The sequence below is a fragment of the Podarcis pityusensis genome, assembly GCF_964106645.2.
Source record: "Podarcis pityusensis genome assembly, chromosome: 14".
In the NCBI taxonomy this organism is placed as follows: domain Eukaryota; kingdom Metazoa; phylum Chordata; class Lepidosauria; order Squamata; family Lacertidae; genus Podarcis; species Podarcis pityusensis.
Genome location: NC_138039.1, coordinates 27,529,921 through 27,542,849, shown reverse-complemented (window position 1 = coordinate 27,542,849; position 12,929 = coordinate 27,529,921). Strand labels below are relative to the sequence as shown.

The 12,929-nt window shown below is 45.7% G+C and overlaps 1 protein-coding gene and 1 long non-coding RNA gene across 2 annotated transcripts in view; both read left to right on the top strand.

Annotated features, from left to right (window-relative positions):
• Positions 1 to 620: 620 nt before the first annotated feature.
• On the top strand, positions 621 to 4,978 carry LOC308462466. Its single transcript, XR_013979167.1, has 3 exons — positions 621 to 881; positions 1,192 to 1,270; positions 4,040 to 4,978. It is a non-coding gene; the product is annotated as an uncharacterized lncRNA (long non-coding RNA).
• Positions 4,979 to 12,481: 7,503 nt separating this feature from the next.
• Positions 12,482 to 12,929, top strand: part of CORO2B (coronin 2B) — a 94,285-nt gene continuing 93,837 nt past the window's right edge. The window contains exon 1 of the mRNA XM_080982186.1: positions 12,482 to 12,774. Coding sequence (XP_080838312.1) covers positions 12,760 to 12,774 — 15 coding nt within the window. The 5' untranslated portion in view covers positions 12,482 to 12,759. The remainder of the gene's footprint in view (positions 12,775 to 12,929) is intronic.

Sequence of the window (12,929 nt, the reverse complement as noted above, 5' to 3'; positions counted from 1 at the left end):
CTGGCCTGCGCAACATCTCCCGATGCAGGAACTAGTAAGGCCTAGCATAGAGCTTTTTATATATATATATAATTTTTTTATTAGTTTTTCAACATATCATTTTCAACAGTAATTAAACATACTTCATATCTTATACCATTTTTTTGAACTACCATCAATCACATCTGAAAATTTTCCATTCTATTCACTAAATATACATTTCTTACTTCCACAATTACATTTAACTCATAACTGATATCTCTGTTCTTTCTCTACTTTGTAATGTTTCATACATTTCTCCTTACAAAACTTCTTGTAGTCCTACTAGCGTAATTTGTTGATTACAGTTGCTCTTCAAATAGTTCGTATATTTCTTCCAATCTTTTGTGAATCTCTGGTCCTGCAGGTTTCGAATCCTTCCTGCGTAGTCCATTAGAGTAGAGCTTTCCATGCTGTGTTGCGACACATTAGTGTGTCGGCTGCAGTGTGTAGGTGTCATGTGAAAACTCCCCACGCTCCTCCTGGGGCTAGAAAGGGGTTAGTTTAACCTCTGGTTTGATAGTAAAACTGAACCACTGTGTCGCAAAAAGATGCAAAACCGAATTACTGTGCCACGAAATTAAGCATGTCTAAAAAGTGTTGGGAGATGTGTGTGGCATCACTCATTGCATGTGTGATGTCACAAGTGTGCGCCAGGCCCCTTCAATCTTATGGGCAACCCAGTCCCTGTGCTCACAATAACAGCCCTGTGAGGTTGCTGAAGCCAAGAGGCAGTGACTGGCCCAAGGTCACCCAGTGAGCTTCATGGCCCAGTTCAAGATTTGATCCCTTGCCTCCCAAGTCCCTAGTCCAGCATTCTAACCACTACACCACATTGACGGTCTCTCAGTGCAAAGAAGGAGGTGAAGTGCTATTGAGGCTTTCAAGGGCTCTGTGCCTCTAGTAAAGTGCTTCTTGCTTGCAGTTTTATTGCTTCCTGAAGAGTATAGGAGCAAGATGAACGAGCAACAGCAGCTCTCCATTGCCTCACAGCTCCATTTTTCTCCCCAGTATTTCATTTGTAAAAAGTTAAATGGTGAAGGGGGATGAGAGGAAATTAAAACCTACACACACAAACACCCGGCAGCAACAGAAACTGACACTGGGACAAAATCAGCAGGAAAATTAGTACCCAAATAAACTGGACTGAATCTTTTACTTTAACATTGGCAGGAGACTTGACTGAGCCGCCACTCCTCCCTGTCACTTCCACCCCAGGATGAAGCCCCCGCATGATGTCCCGGGTCCAGAGGTAAGAATGTTGGCCGGTTTGTACTGGGAGTTGTAGCCCAAATCATCTGGAGACTGAGGGAGGCTTCCCTAAGTTATGCAAGCATTGAACTTAGCAAACTATAATACGAGATTGCCTCAATATTTATCACCTAGGATTTAAAAGCTGGCTTTCGAATCACATTCCCAAAGGCTCGCTGGAAAGGCTTCAGCATGGGAATGTCTTGTATTGTTATTTTTTTGCCATTTTCTTCCTCCCTTTGGCTGTCAGTTTTGTTTCCACCCAGACAGGCATGATACAAGGAGGCAAAAAAAGTCGAGTTCCTTCCCTGCCAGAATCCTGGTATTCCGGGAATCCTGTCCAGCAACCCCGAGCTCATTTGTCGATAACGCCAAGCTGGTTCAAAGGCTCCTGGCAAGCAGAGTGCATTAAGCCACAATGACAGGAAAGGGGCCCTCTGCATCCGCTAGGAAGTCTTAAGTTATTTTGGTGGGAGCGGCAGGCGCAACCCAGGGAGGGAAGGGTCTATTTCTCCTCTAGTGTGAGCAATGGAAGGCGTGCTCCCACTTACTTTCTGCAGCGTTCCCACTCTGTAGGGCGAGTGGGCAACTGGTTGATTTATTCAGAGAGTTGCACACACACATCCCTCTTTAGCCTTTGGGTATTGCAGTGCTGATTTGCTGATTTATTTAATTTCTACCCCAACCTCTTTCTCTAAGGAGCTCAAGGTGGTGTATGTGGTTGTCCCCCTCCCCATTTAATCCCCACACAGCAACAAGCCTGTTAGATAGGTTAGGCTGAGAGAAGCAGAGACTGGTGGATGGGATAGCTCAGTCAATAGAGCATCAGACTCCTGATCTCAAGGTCGTGGGTTTGAGCCCCTTATAGGAGAACAGGTTCCCATATTGCAGGGAATCAATTCTATGATTCTATGGCCAAGTGGGGCCTCTGAGCCCTGGTCTCTCCCAGGTCCTACTCTAACCACTGCACCACAATGGCTTTCTATCCATTAAAGCAAATGGAGCCTTGCCCCACCAAACTCAGCCAAAACCCCACCTGCCTGCCTTCTTACTTATTATTATAATTAAACTCTTTCAACATATAACATCATACAAGCCAGCGTTTAGACAATAAGTGTAAAATAACATCCGAATAAACTAATGTTCTTATCCCAGACTACGAAGGAAGGCGATAAACAGTTTATGTGAACCCAAAAGTTTTATAATGTGAGTCCTCTGTTTTCTTTTTTTAGCCATGTACTAAATAAAACTGTTCCGATCGGCTACAAAAAGAGTATTTGTGCTTTAAACCTTGTGCCAATTTTATTTTATTATTGTTTTCCCACAAGTGCAATTTTGCCGTATTTTTGTTGCACCAATTTGTCAGAGAAGCCCCATCTAAGTTTTTCCAGGATCCCGTCATTATAAGCCTGCCTGTTAGCAGAAGAGAATTTATTTGAGGTTTGAGTTGCAGGTTAATATGGTTTCTGGTGAAAGAGTTTAGGTGCAACAGCTCTGGACATTTAGAAACATTGTGTCGCGTAATTGCTTTTATGTGGACAAATACTTCCTCCCAGAATAATCAGTTTGGGGAGTGGCCTTGCCTGCCAGCTTCCTCCTCCTCCTTAGTCTCAAGTGTTGCCCTTGTAGAATTCAAGGATGGGGGCAAAACCAGAATTAGTTGAGTCCTCCTGTCGTTGACTCTGGCGCCACCTACTGTTGGGCTCCTTGCCTTCTGTCCTGTCAATGGACATCAGCTACCGCTAACAGATCTTGTAGGTTTTTATCTTGTTTCAAAAACCTGTTTCACTAGAGGGGAGGAGAGGGGCAGAAAAAAATGCATGTGCAGACAGCATAAGAAGGGAAGCTTCCCTCAAATCACTCCACCTATTTGGCCCCTTTAGCGGCAAGCAAAACATTAATGAGAACCGCTGCTAGATCTCTCTTTCCTGCAGTAAAGAAGCGAAAAGAGATTCTGCAAGTTTAATCCTAGCTGCACTGTTTTTCTCTTTCCCATTTTAACTCATTTTATGTTAGATTTTTTTTTTTGCATTTTGTTGTTTGTTCGTTTATTTATCTATACAATTTATATAGTGCTTACCTACAATAGTCTCTAAGCGGTTTACATGATAAATAAGTTTTACATGATAAATAAATAAAATAATCAATTAAATAAATAAGATAAGATAAGAATCAATTAAAACTATAAAATCAAACATTAATTATTTGGTAGGCATCGGAAGCTCAATAGGAAGGCAGCCTGCCTGATATCAGCTGGAAGGAGGTTACGTATAATTAACGGACCTATGAATGTGCATTAGATAAGAACAGTCTTGGTCAACTTGGCACCCTCCAGGTGTTCTGAACTACAACTCCCATCAGCCCAGAGTTGTACAGAACATCGGGAGGCCACAAGGTTGGGGAAGGATGTGGAAGAACCTAAGAAGTTAGTTGCTGGATCAGGCCAGTGGCCCACATAGTTCAGCACCCTGTTCTCATAGTGGACAAGCAGATGCTGCAATGGGAAGCCTATAAGCAGACCCTGAGGGTGCAACAGCACTGAGTATCTTATTTTTCCTTCTTTTGATAATTTCAATGTGGGTAGGTGACAAGAAACTTTCCCCACCGGGTACCAGCTGACCTTGCTATGCCACTGGCAGTGCTTTCCCCACTTGATTGACTCCCCGAGGGAGCTTAAGACAGTGATGCCACTTATCAGGTGCTAAGGTTATATGTTTATAGGGAAGTGAAGGCCTGACCACCTTTCTCTTTGCCTATTCCCATTTTACAGATGGTAAAAGAAGGTCCGAGACTAGCTACCTAACCAAGCGCACAGGCAGACTTCTTGGCAGAGCAGCGCTTGAAGCTGACCTCCCAAATCCAAGCTGAACACGCTCTCAGTTTCATTTTTGGTTTTACCCCAGAGGCACACACAGCGGGAACTGCTTTCCACATGTCCCAAGGAGGAGGACTGTATCCGCAAATGCTTTCCCTGAGGCACAATTTCAAGCTGAGAGCCGGAAATGGCTGGGGCAGCTAATTTTTCACCCTCTCCATTTAATTGCTGCAAGACAAGTAGAAGTTCAGGAAGTGAAGCAAGGGCTTTGAATGATTGGGAAAGCTTGGCCTGCTGCCATTTGTCCACAGGGAAGGACTCTGGCTCAGTCACAGAGCACCTGCTATGCAGGCAGAAGGTCGCAGGTTCAATTCCCAGCAACATCTCCAGGTAGCACTGGGGAAATAATTATACTTGAAACTGTGGCAAGCCACTGCCTGTTGGAATAGGTGTACCAGTGGTCTGGTTCGGTATGGGAAACAGACAGAATCACAGGTATAAAAAGTGATTTATAATGCAATTTGGAAAAACCAAGCAAGAAGTCTCAGTGAGATCTGTGGCAGCCAACTGAAAGGAACTATCCAGTTTTATTTCTGATGGAGCGTGAAACAGGATGTAGTCCAGGATATCTCATCTAACATTTCATATAGAATGGAATAGAATTGTATACATAGAACTGTATATTTGGGAGGGACCACAAGGGTGGTCCAGTCCAACTCCCTGCAATGCAGGAATCACAGCTAAAGATTCCCTGACAGATGGCCATCCAACCTCTGATTAAAAACCTCCAGTGAAGGAGAGTCCACAACCTTCTGAGAGCATCCATTCCACTGTCCAACAACCCTTACTGTAAGAGAGGTCTTCCTAGTGTCTAGTCATAATCCCCTTTCTTGTTAATTGTGTGGGAATGTTCAGCGATGCAGGAGAGAATATATTGTCTGAAAATAGCCTTTCCAACTTGTGTTAACAAGTTCACAATTTAGCAGAGTAACATTCCCCCTTTTAAACTTGCAGCAGATGTGTTTGCTCAGGCTCGCTAAAGCCTCTATAATAACTGTTCTGGTATTTTCCCCTTATTCCCTCATAAAAGATAAGACACGACACAGTCTTCTATAAAAGTATAAAAATGTTTACTCACACATCATTCTGTTCACAATAGGATCCCAGAAGGCAGACTTAGCTTAGAAAAGTAACATATACCTAGAAACTATCTCATAAGAAAACAGTCCCTTTGTCCTCTCTTGGCTAAGCAGATGTTGCTTCTTCAATGCATGTAGTCAAAAAAGAGAGAGAGATGGCTGCCCTGCCCTGTGCTTTTGTCGTTACCTGCACAGGTGAGGCCACACCCACCTCTAGTCACATGCAGAGGAAGTCTGTCCCAGCCCAGAAGGAAACAGGAAGTTTACCTGCTGGCTGGACAAACATTCCTCCCCATGTGTAAACATGTTCACTCTAGGAATGTTGTACTTGACTGCTCTTGTGTTTCACATCCCACAAATTGAATCCCTTGGTTTGGGTCCTGCCCTCTGGAGCAGAAGAAAACAAGCTCGCTCCATCTTCCATGTGACAGCCCTTCAGAGGTTGGAAGATGGCTCTCATTTCACCTCTCAGGCTTCTCTTCTCCAGGCTAAACATGCCCAAGTCAACCATTCCTCATAAGGCTCGGTTTCCAGACCCTTGATCATCTTGGTTGCCCTCCTATGTACAGACGTTTGAGATGTTTGGAGAAACTGTCACACAAACTGTGGCGTCCATATGCTCACAGACACACAAACATTTTATATGTGGCCTTAAATTCTTCGCTTTATTTTTCAAAATATGTTCTCATTGCTTTGGGAGGCTCCTGTGGTCTTGTCTATTGTTTCTCATATGCCTGGGGACCTTCTCCCTTGTTTTTGTTGGCTCAGTGTAAGGCAAGCTTCCTGTGTTCCTTTGTCATGTAGATATCAAAGGCATGGCAGTCCCTGCCTGAAGGACATAAGCAGAGCCTGCTGCATCAGACAGATGGCCCATCTAGTCCAGCATCCTGTTCTCACAGGGGCCAACCAGATGTTTATGGGAAACCCATAAGGCTAAGCAGCACAGGAGCACCAGAGCCCTCTACCCTCCTGTGGTTTCCAGCAAGTGGTATATGGAAGCAATACCATTGATAGCCTTCTCCTCCATGAATTTGTCCAAGTTGGTAGCCATCACTGCCTCCTTTGGAGCAAGTTCCATACTTTAGCTCTGTGGCATATGAAGAAGTCCTTTCTTTTATCTGTCTTGAATCTTCCAACATTCAGTTTTATTGGATATCCATGGGTTCTAGTGTTATGGAGAGAGGGAGAACAACCCCATCTGCACCATGCATGATTTTATAAAGTTCTATCACGCCACCTCTTTGCTCACCTTTTCTCTAAGCTACAAAATTCCCAAACTCTGCAACATTTCCCCTTAGGGGAGTTGCTCCATTCCTTCGATCATTTTTGTTTGCCCTTTCCTGAACTTTTTCTAACTCTGCAATATCCTTTTGGAAGTGAGGTAGCCAGAGCTGTGCATAGTATTCTTTTTTTTTAATGATAATTTTTATTAAGTTTTCCATTTTAACAATCCAATCAAATCACATGTGCCTAGTATTCTATGTGCTGTCACACCATATAGTTGCATAACAACATTATGATATCACCAGTTTTGTTTTTGATTCCTTTCCAAAGATCCCCTAGCATGGGATTTGCATGGGATTTGATAGAAAAGTTGGCCATCCCAGAGCAAGAGACAGGACTTTCCAAAAGGGCAGACAGGAATGCTTGGCTGCTCAGGCCTCGGGTCCACAACCCTTCAGTAAGCCAGGTGGCCAATGAATGCCTGGAGGCGAGGGTGTCTTCCGCCTGGGCTTGCAAGTTACTCAGCCAAATATTGCAGGATGCAAAGGACATTTTCCAACAGAAGGTAAAGTGGTCCCCAAATCAGACCTGAATGCAAATCCTAGGAGACAGACAGACAGACCGACAGACAGGAGAATGACACTCATCTAACCATTCAGAAGCAGCAGAGGCTTTGCTAGGAACATAAAACTTATCAGGGCAGAAGCCTCTAGACCAGGGGTCAGCAACCTTTTCCAGCCGTGGGCCAGTCCACCATCCCTCAGACCATGTGGGGGGCCGGACTATATTTTGAAAAAAAATAATGAACGAATTCCTATGCTCCACACATAACCCAGAGATGCATTTTAAATAAAAGGACACATTCTACTCAGGTAAAAACACGCTGATTCCTGGACCATCCATGGGCCGGATTGAGAAGGCGATTGGGCTGCATCTGGCCCCCGGGCCTTAGGTTGCCTACCCCTGTCTAGACATCAACATACATAAGCACTTCCATTATATGCTAATTTATACGTACAGAACCAAAGTTCAGAATTTGAATGTCAAAGAAGGCAAACGGGCTAATTCTCCATCCAGCTTAATTCTTCAATTAATTTGCACCCCAGATTAGTTCCTCTTAGGTGCCCCAAACCCTCTCAATTAGTTTCCCAACAGATCCTGTTCCAAATGAATTCAATTCCTGTTGCCCCCCAGTAACCATTAATTATCATTCATTAGTCCTACTCATTCCCCACCCACCCCCACTATTTCAAGATAAAGTCACCTTGAAGCAATTCATTTCCCCAATGAAAACCCTACCCAGTAAATCCCCCCCCCCCAATCTAAAAGCAAGTTCCTTTGACTTCCCCACCCAAAAACAGTCAGGGCACTTACAAAAAAGATCTAAGATACAACCCACTTAAGCCCATTCCTAGCAATGTTCCCGAGAGGCAGCCTTGACCTGGATATTAAGACAGGAGTGGATCAGAGTGATCACCTGGCATGGCCCCCACGCTTTGAGAATCTCAGCAGCAGAGGCCACTGAGGTTTCCCTCTGAGCTTCTCCACAGATACTGGTAAATCCAATTAGAGGGCCATAAGAGGGAGCTGTAGGCAGCCCCCTTCTCCCCTCTGGCAGCCAAGGTGCTGGAGACCCACATTGCTTTGCAAAGGGGAGTTTAGTGCAATGCAGTCCAGGAGATTTGGTGTCACTGCAGATTTCTGCTCAGGCGCGGTTGTCTGCTTTGCCAGGAGGGGACACACAGTGGATGCCAAAAACAGGATTAATTTCAGCAGCAGCGGCAGCAGCAGCAGCAGCAACATGCTTAAAAGTGCAGCTCAGGACTCCTAATCTGCACACACAGTCCTGGCTGGGTTTCATCATTCCTGCGAGGCTACAACAGCAGCCTTCCCCAGCCTGGTGCCCTCCAGATGTTCTGGACTCCAATTCCCATCAGACCCAACTGTAGGATGGCGGGGCTGATGGGGGAGGCAAAGCAATCCCATCGAAACATTAAAACACCCTCAGTTAAAATATGCACCAAAACATGCCTGTCTAAACAGCACAACAGGTAAGACAACAATTTAAGCAGGTGGTTTGAGCCAGAAAGCGAAAGGGATGTTTGCATCTTCAAGGGTCGGCGGAATGCTAATACTGATGGGGACTTTCCTATTTCAGCAAGGAAAGCATTCTGCATAACTGGTGCCACCACATTTTTGCAATTGATTTTACCTTCTAGTAGGCAACATTTCCAGGTTGATGACCCCATCTGCCCCTCATTAAACTGAGGACCAAATTCTTTTACAGTGGTACCTCGGGTTAAGTACTTAATTCGTTCCGGAGGTCCGTTCTTAACCTGAAACTGTTCTTAACCTGAAGCACCATTTTAGCTAATGGGGCCTCCTGCTGCCGCCGCGCCGCCAGAGCACGATTTCTGGTCTCATCCTGAAGCAAAGTTCTTAACCTGAAGCACTATTTCTGAGTTAGCGGAGTCTGTAACCTGAAGCGTATGTAACCTGAGGTACCACTGTACTCCTTTTTTCTTTCTTCGTTTATTTTTTTCCCCCTCCCCCTTTCTTTCTTTCTTTCTTTCTTTCTTTCTTTCTTTCTTTCTTTCTTTCTTTCTGAGTATTGCTTTATAGATGTATAAATAATTGTGTTTATGTGTATATGTATGAAATTTGTTCTGTATTTCTTTTCTTATTTGATATTCTTTTTTGGGGGGTATTCAATAAAATTATTTTAAAAAATAAAAATAAATAAATAAATAAACTGAGGACCGAATCAGTTTTCTCTCCAATCTCTAACTAAGGCCCCTGTACCTTCGTGTATCAGGTTCACCAGTTCTTGAAATATTGAGGATAATGGGAAGTGCCGCATGGTGGAGCCACTGCATGTCCATTGCTAACCCCACAACAACCCTGTGAGGTAGGTTAGGTTGAGAGAATGTGACTGGCCCAAGGTCATCTAGTGAGTGTCATGGCCAAACGGGGATTTGATCCCTGGTCTCCCCAGTCCAGGTTCAGCACTCTAACCACTACATCTCTGGTTCCTGCCCCTGACTCCATCCCCAAAGTGGTCTCAGTCCCACTGTGCCAAACACAATGCAATGCAAGCTCCCCTTTCTGAAGATCACAAACCCACCATGGCTTTCACAAAAAGAGTTGTCATCATCTGACATTTCTTTCTTCCCCCACCCCCACCGAAAAAGAAAGACAAGAAAGTAGTTTTCTTGGCGTTCCTTCCCTATCAGATCCAGGCAGATTTTATGAAATGCCTCAGCTCAGCAAGGATACACTTGGATCGTCTCCTTAGGGAAAAAATACCCCTTTGTTTGCTGGCAAACTGAGGAGGGATTGAACGGACAGACAGAAAGGATTTAATTTTATTATTTTCTGTCCTCCGGCACTTCAGAATTTAGCACGGACAGTAATAATAATAAAACCATTGTTCGTTTTTATCAGAGGTATTTGTAAATAGATGGGCAATTGCCAGCAATCGCCATACTAGACAATGTTCATTTAGCAAGAAAAGAAAAAGAAGCCTAGGAACTGTTCACTTTACACTCGCTCATAGTTGACCTGGTGTGGCCTTGAATGTACTGGCTGGATCCTAACAGAAAGGGCATCAAGATAGCTGATACCATGAGCCAGTGTGATGGTAGCAGTTAGGGCAGGGTAGTCCAACACGTCAAGTCGCATGTGGCCCTCAAGGCCTTTTTTGGCAGCCCTCAACAACAATGGTGGCCCCATCTGCCTTCTCCAGTAGCAGGGGCAGCTGAGCAAAGGTTCTCCCTGTTACTCACCACTGCTTAGCAGGGTCTAGGATGTCCCAGCCCAGCTGGTGGAACAGCAGTCCCAGCTTTGACCTCAAAGCTACCTTGCCAATGATCCGTCTCTGCAAACATCCTGCAAGGTGCCAGTGGAGTAATTGAGCTCCACCAGGTGCCGTCCGGAAGGGACGCACATCACATTCCCTGGCGGAACTGACGCTCTGATAACGTGCAACAAAGAACACAGCTTGTACTTTTCTAAAGTTGGCACGAGTGATTCCTCCAAGTTTTTCTCGGGCTTGCTATCTTGCAAACTCAAGAGGCCCTCTCCTCTCTCAGTCCATGACTTTGGAGCCTTACGGAGATGTCAAGTTGAACAGTGGGTTCGACAGCCACAGTTATCCCTGGACCAGAAAAGTTTGGCCATATTGTTCATGCATTGGCTACTTCAAGGCTGGATTACTGCAATGTGCTCTATGTGGGGCTTCCCTTGCGTTTGATCTGGAAAATGCAGAATGCTGCAACGTGATTGCTGATAGGAGTGGGATCTTGTCAGCCTACCTGTGCTTAGAGATCTGCACTGGTTGGCAGTTTGCTACTGGGCCAAGTTCAAGGTGTTATAATTAGTGTATAAAGCCCTTAAGTACTTGGGACCAGTTTACCTACAAGATCTCCTTACCCCAAATATGCCCCCTCAACCGCTTCTATTGATGGAACTGGCCCTGTTGCAGGTGCCACATAATACCCTTCCTGTTTTTGTAATAACTCAATCATTCTCAAGCTTTGGAACTCCTTGCCACTTGATGTCAGGCAAGCGTCTTTACTGGACACTTCTCAGCACCTGCTAAAAACATTTCTGTTTAGCAAGCCAACCGAGATACTTAGAAATTTGGTGCGACTTTTAATCTTCCTTTCTTTCTTTTTGTCTATTGTTATTTTAACTTTTTGGAAGGCTTAAATCATTGATGTTGATTCTTCTTCTCTAAAATTATATTATTGGTTTATCCTTTTTGGAAACCGCTTTGAGGTTTTGTGTTGTTTTACAATAAGCAGTGCATAAATTTTATGAAAAAATTAAAATAATATAAAACAAATGCTCAGAAACAAAAGCTTCAGGAAGCGACTGTCTGGAATGAGCAGAACTCCTCGGGGCCCTTCTACCATTTGCAAGCCATTCAGGTCTGAACCTAAAAAGAGAGAAGCTGGATTAGACTAAGGATTTAATGCCCTTTTCTGAGATCCTGGTTGTGATACAGTGCCTGGGAGAGATGCACCAGCAGAGGGCAAAAAGCCACACAACCCCACTGTTTGTTCCAGCATTGACTTTTCAGAGGTGTACAATACCTGTCCATGGAGGTTCCATTGATCTGCAGCTTGGCTCCCTCCAGATGTTTCAAAGCAGAACGCCCATCAGACCCAGCCAGAGACGGCATATAGCAGCCTCCAGATGTTTTGTGCTGCATGCTGGCTGTGGCTCATAGGAGCTGAAGTTGAAAACAGCTGGAGGGCAGTGCATTGAGGGAGGCTGCTATAGATAATGCCTTCTCCATGACTGTGTCCATTTCTAATCAGACCACAAGAACATGCATGTGTAGTCAAGGCCGGGAGGCTTGCCAGCTTTTAAAGTGTTGGACCAGGACCTAGGAAGCTAGGGTTCAAATTCCTGCTCACTGGGTGACTTCAAGGCCAGTCACTGCTTCTCAGCCTAGCCTACCTCACAAGGTAGTTGTGTGGATTAAATGAGAAGGGGTGAGCTATGTGACCACCTTGAGGTCCTTGGAGGAAAAGGTGGGATATAAAGGTGACAAATGCAACAAACAAACAAACACACACACACACCCCGCCCAGCTCCACAATTGGGGGAGCAGATGTGCCCAACCCTCAGCCTTGGCACTGAAACTTGTGGGTGTCTTGTTCCTTCCTCCCTCCCTCTCTGAAACTGCATTGGTTTGTTCTTCCATCCAACTGCATCCACCAAGGCCAGTCTGGGCCTTTGTGGCAACCCTTTGAAGAGCATCCTCGAATCCCTCTGCCCAGATATTTGGTCCATCAAGAGTTAAGAGGAGGGTGTCGCAGGGGAGGCTGAATGTCGACCCCCGCCCTCCTGGGCTGCTGCTGCTTCTGCTCTCCCCCTGGAGTTTCATTTTGCTGGTTTCTCTCTCTCTCTCTCCGCTCCCCCCCCCCCCCAGGCTTGGCTCTTTCCCCCTTTTCTTTCTTCCTGCCTCTCTTCCTGCAGAGGAGGCTCCGTCCCTTCTTAGTACACAGTCGGACAGAATCACCCGCCCACCGCCCGGAATAAACTAAGGGCAGCTTAACCAGATTGTGCCAAAGGGGAGGGGAGGGGGAGGGGTGGTCCTTTGCTCTTCCTGTAACCACTGACGCTGATTCCTCTGCAGGGGAAAATCCAGAGGCGGTTTCTCCGAGCCACCCCGCCCGCCCGCGTGCGCTCTCTCTCTCTCTCTCTCTCTCTCTCTCTCAGGAGGGGGGGAATAGCAGCGCCCTCCCGCTTCCCCGCTTGCCTGCTGGAGAGCTGCCTCACTCCTCCTAGACAACTTTCTGCATGACTGTCTCTAAGGTAAGGACCTGCCTTCCCTTGCCTCGGCTGTCATCCAGAGGTGGTGGTCAGGGGGGGCGGGCTCTCTCCGTCAGCTCAGCGCCCGTTGCTGGGGTCCTCCCGGCGGCTGCCTGCCCGGGATGGGGGTCCCTAGCAGAGGCGCCTTCCCGGCTGCA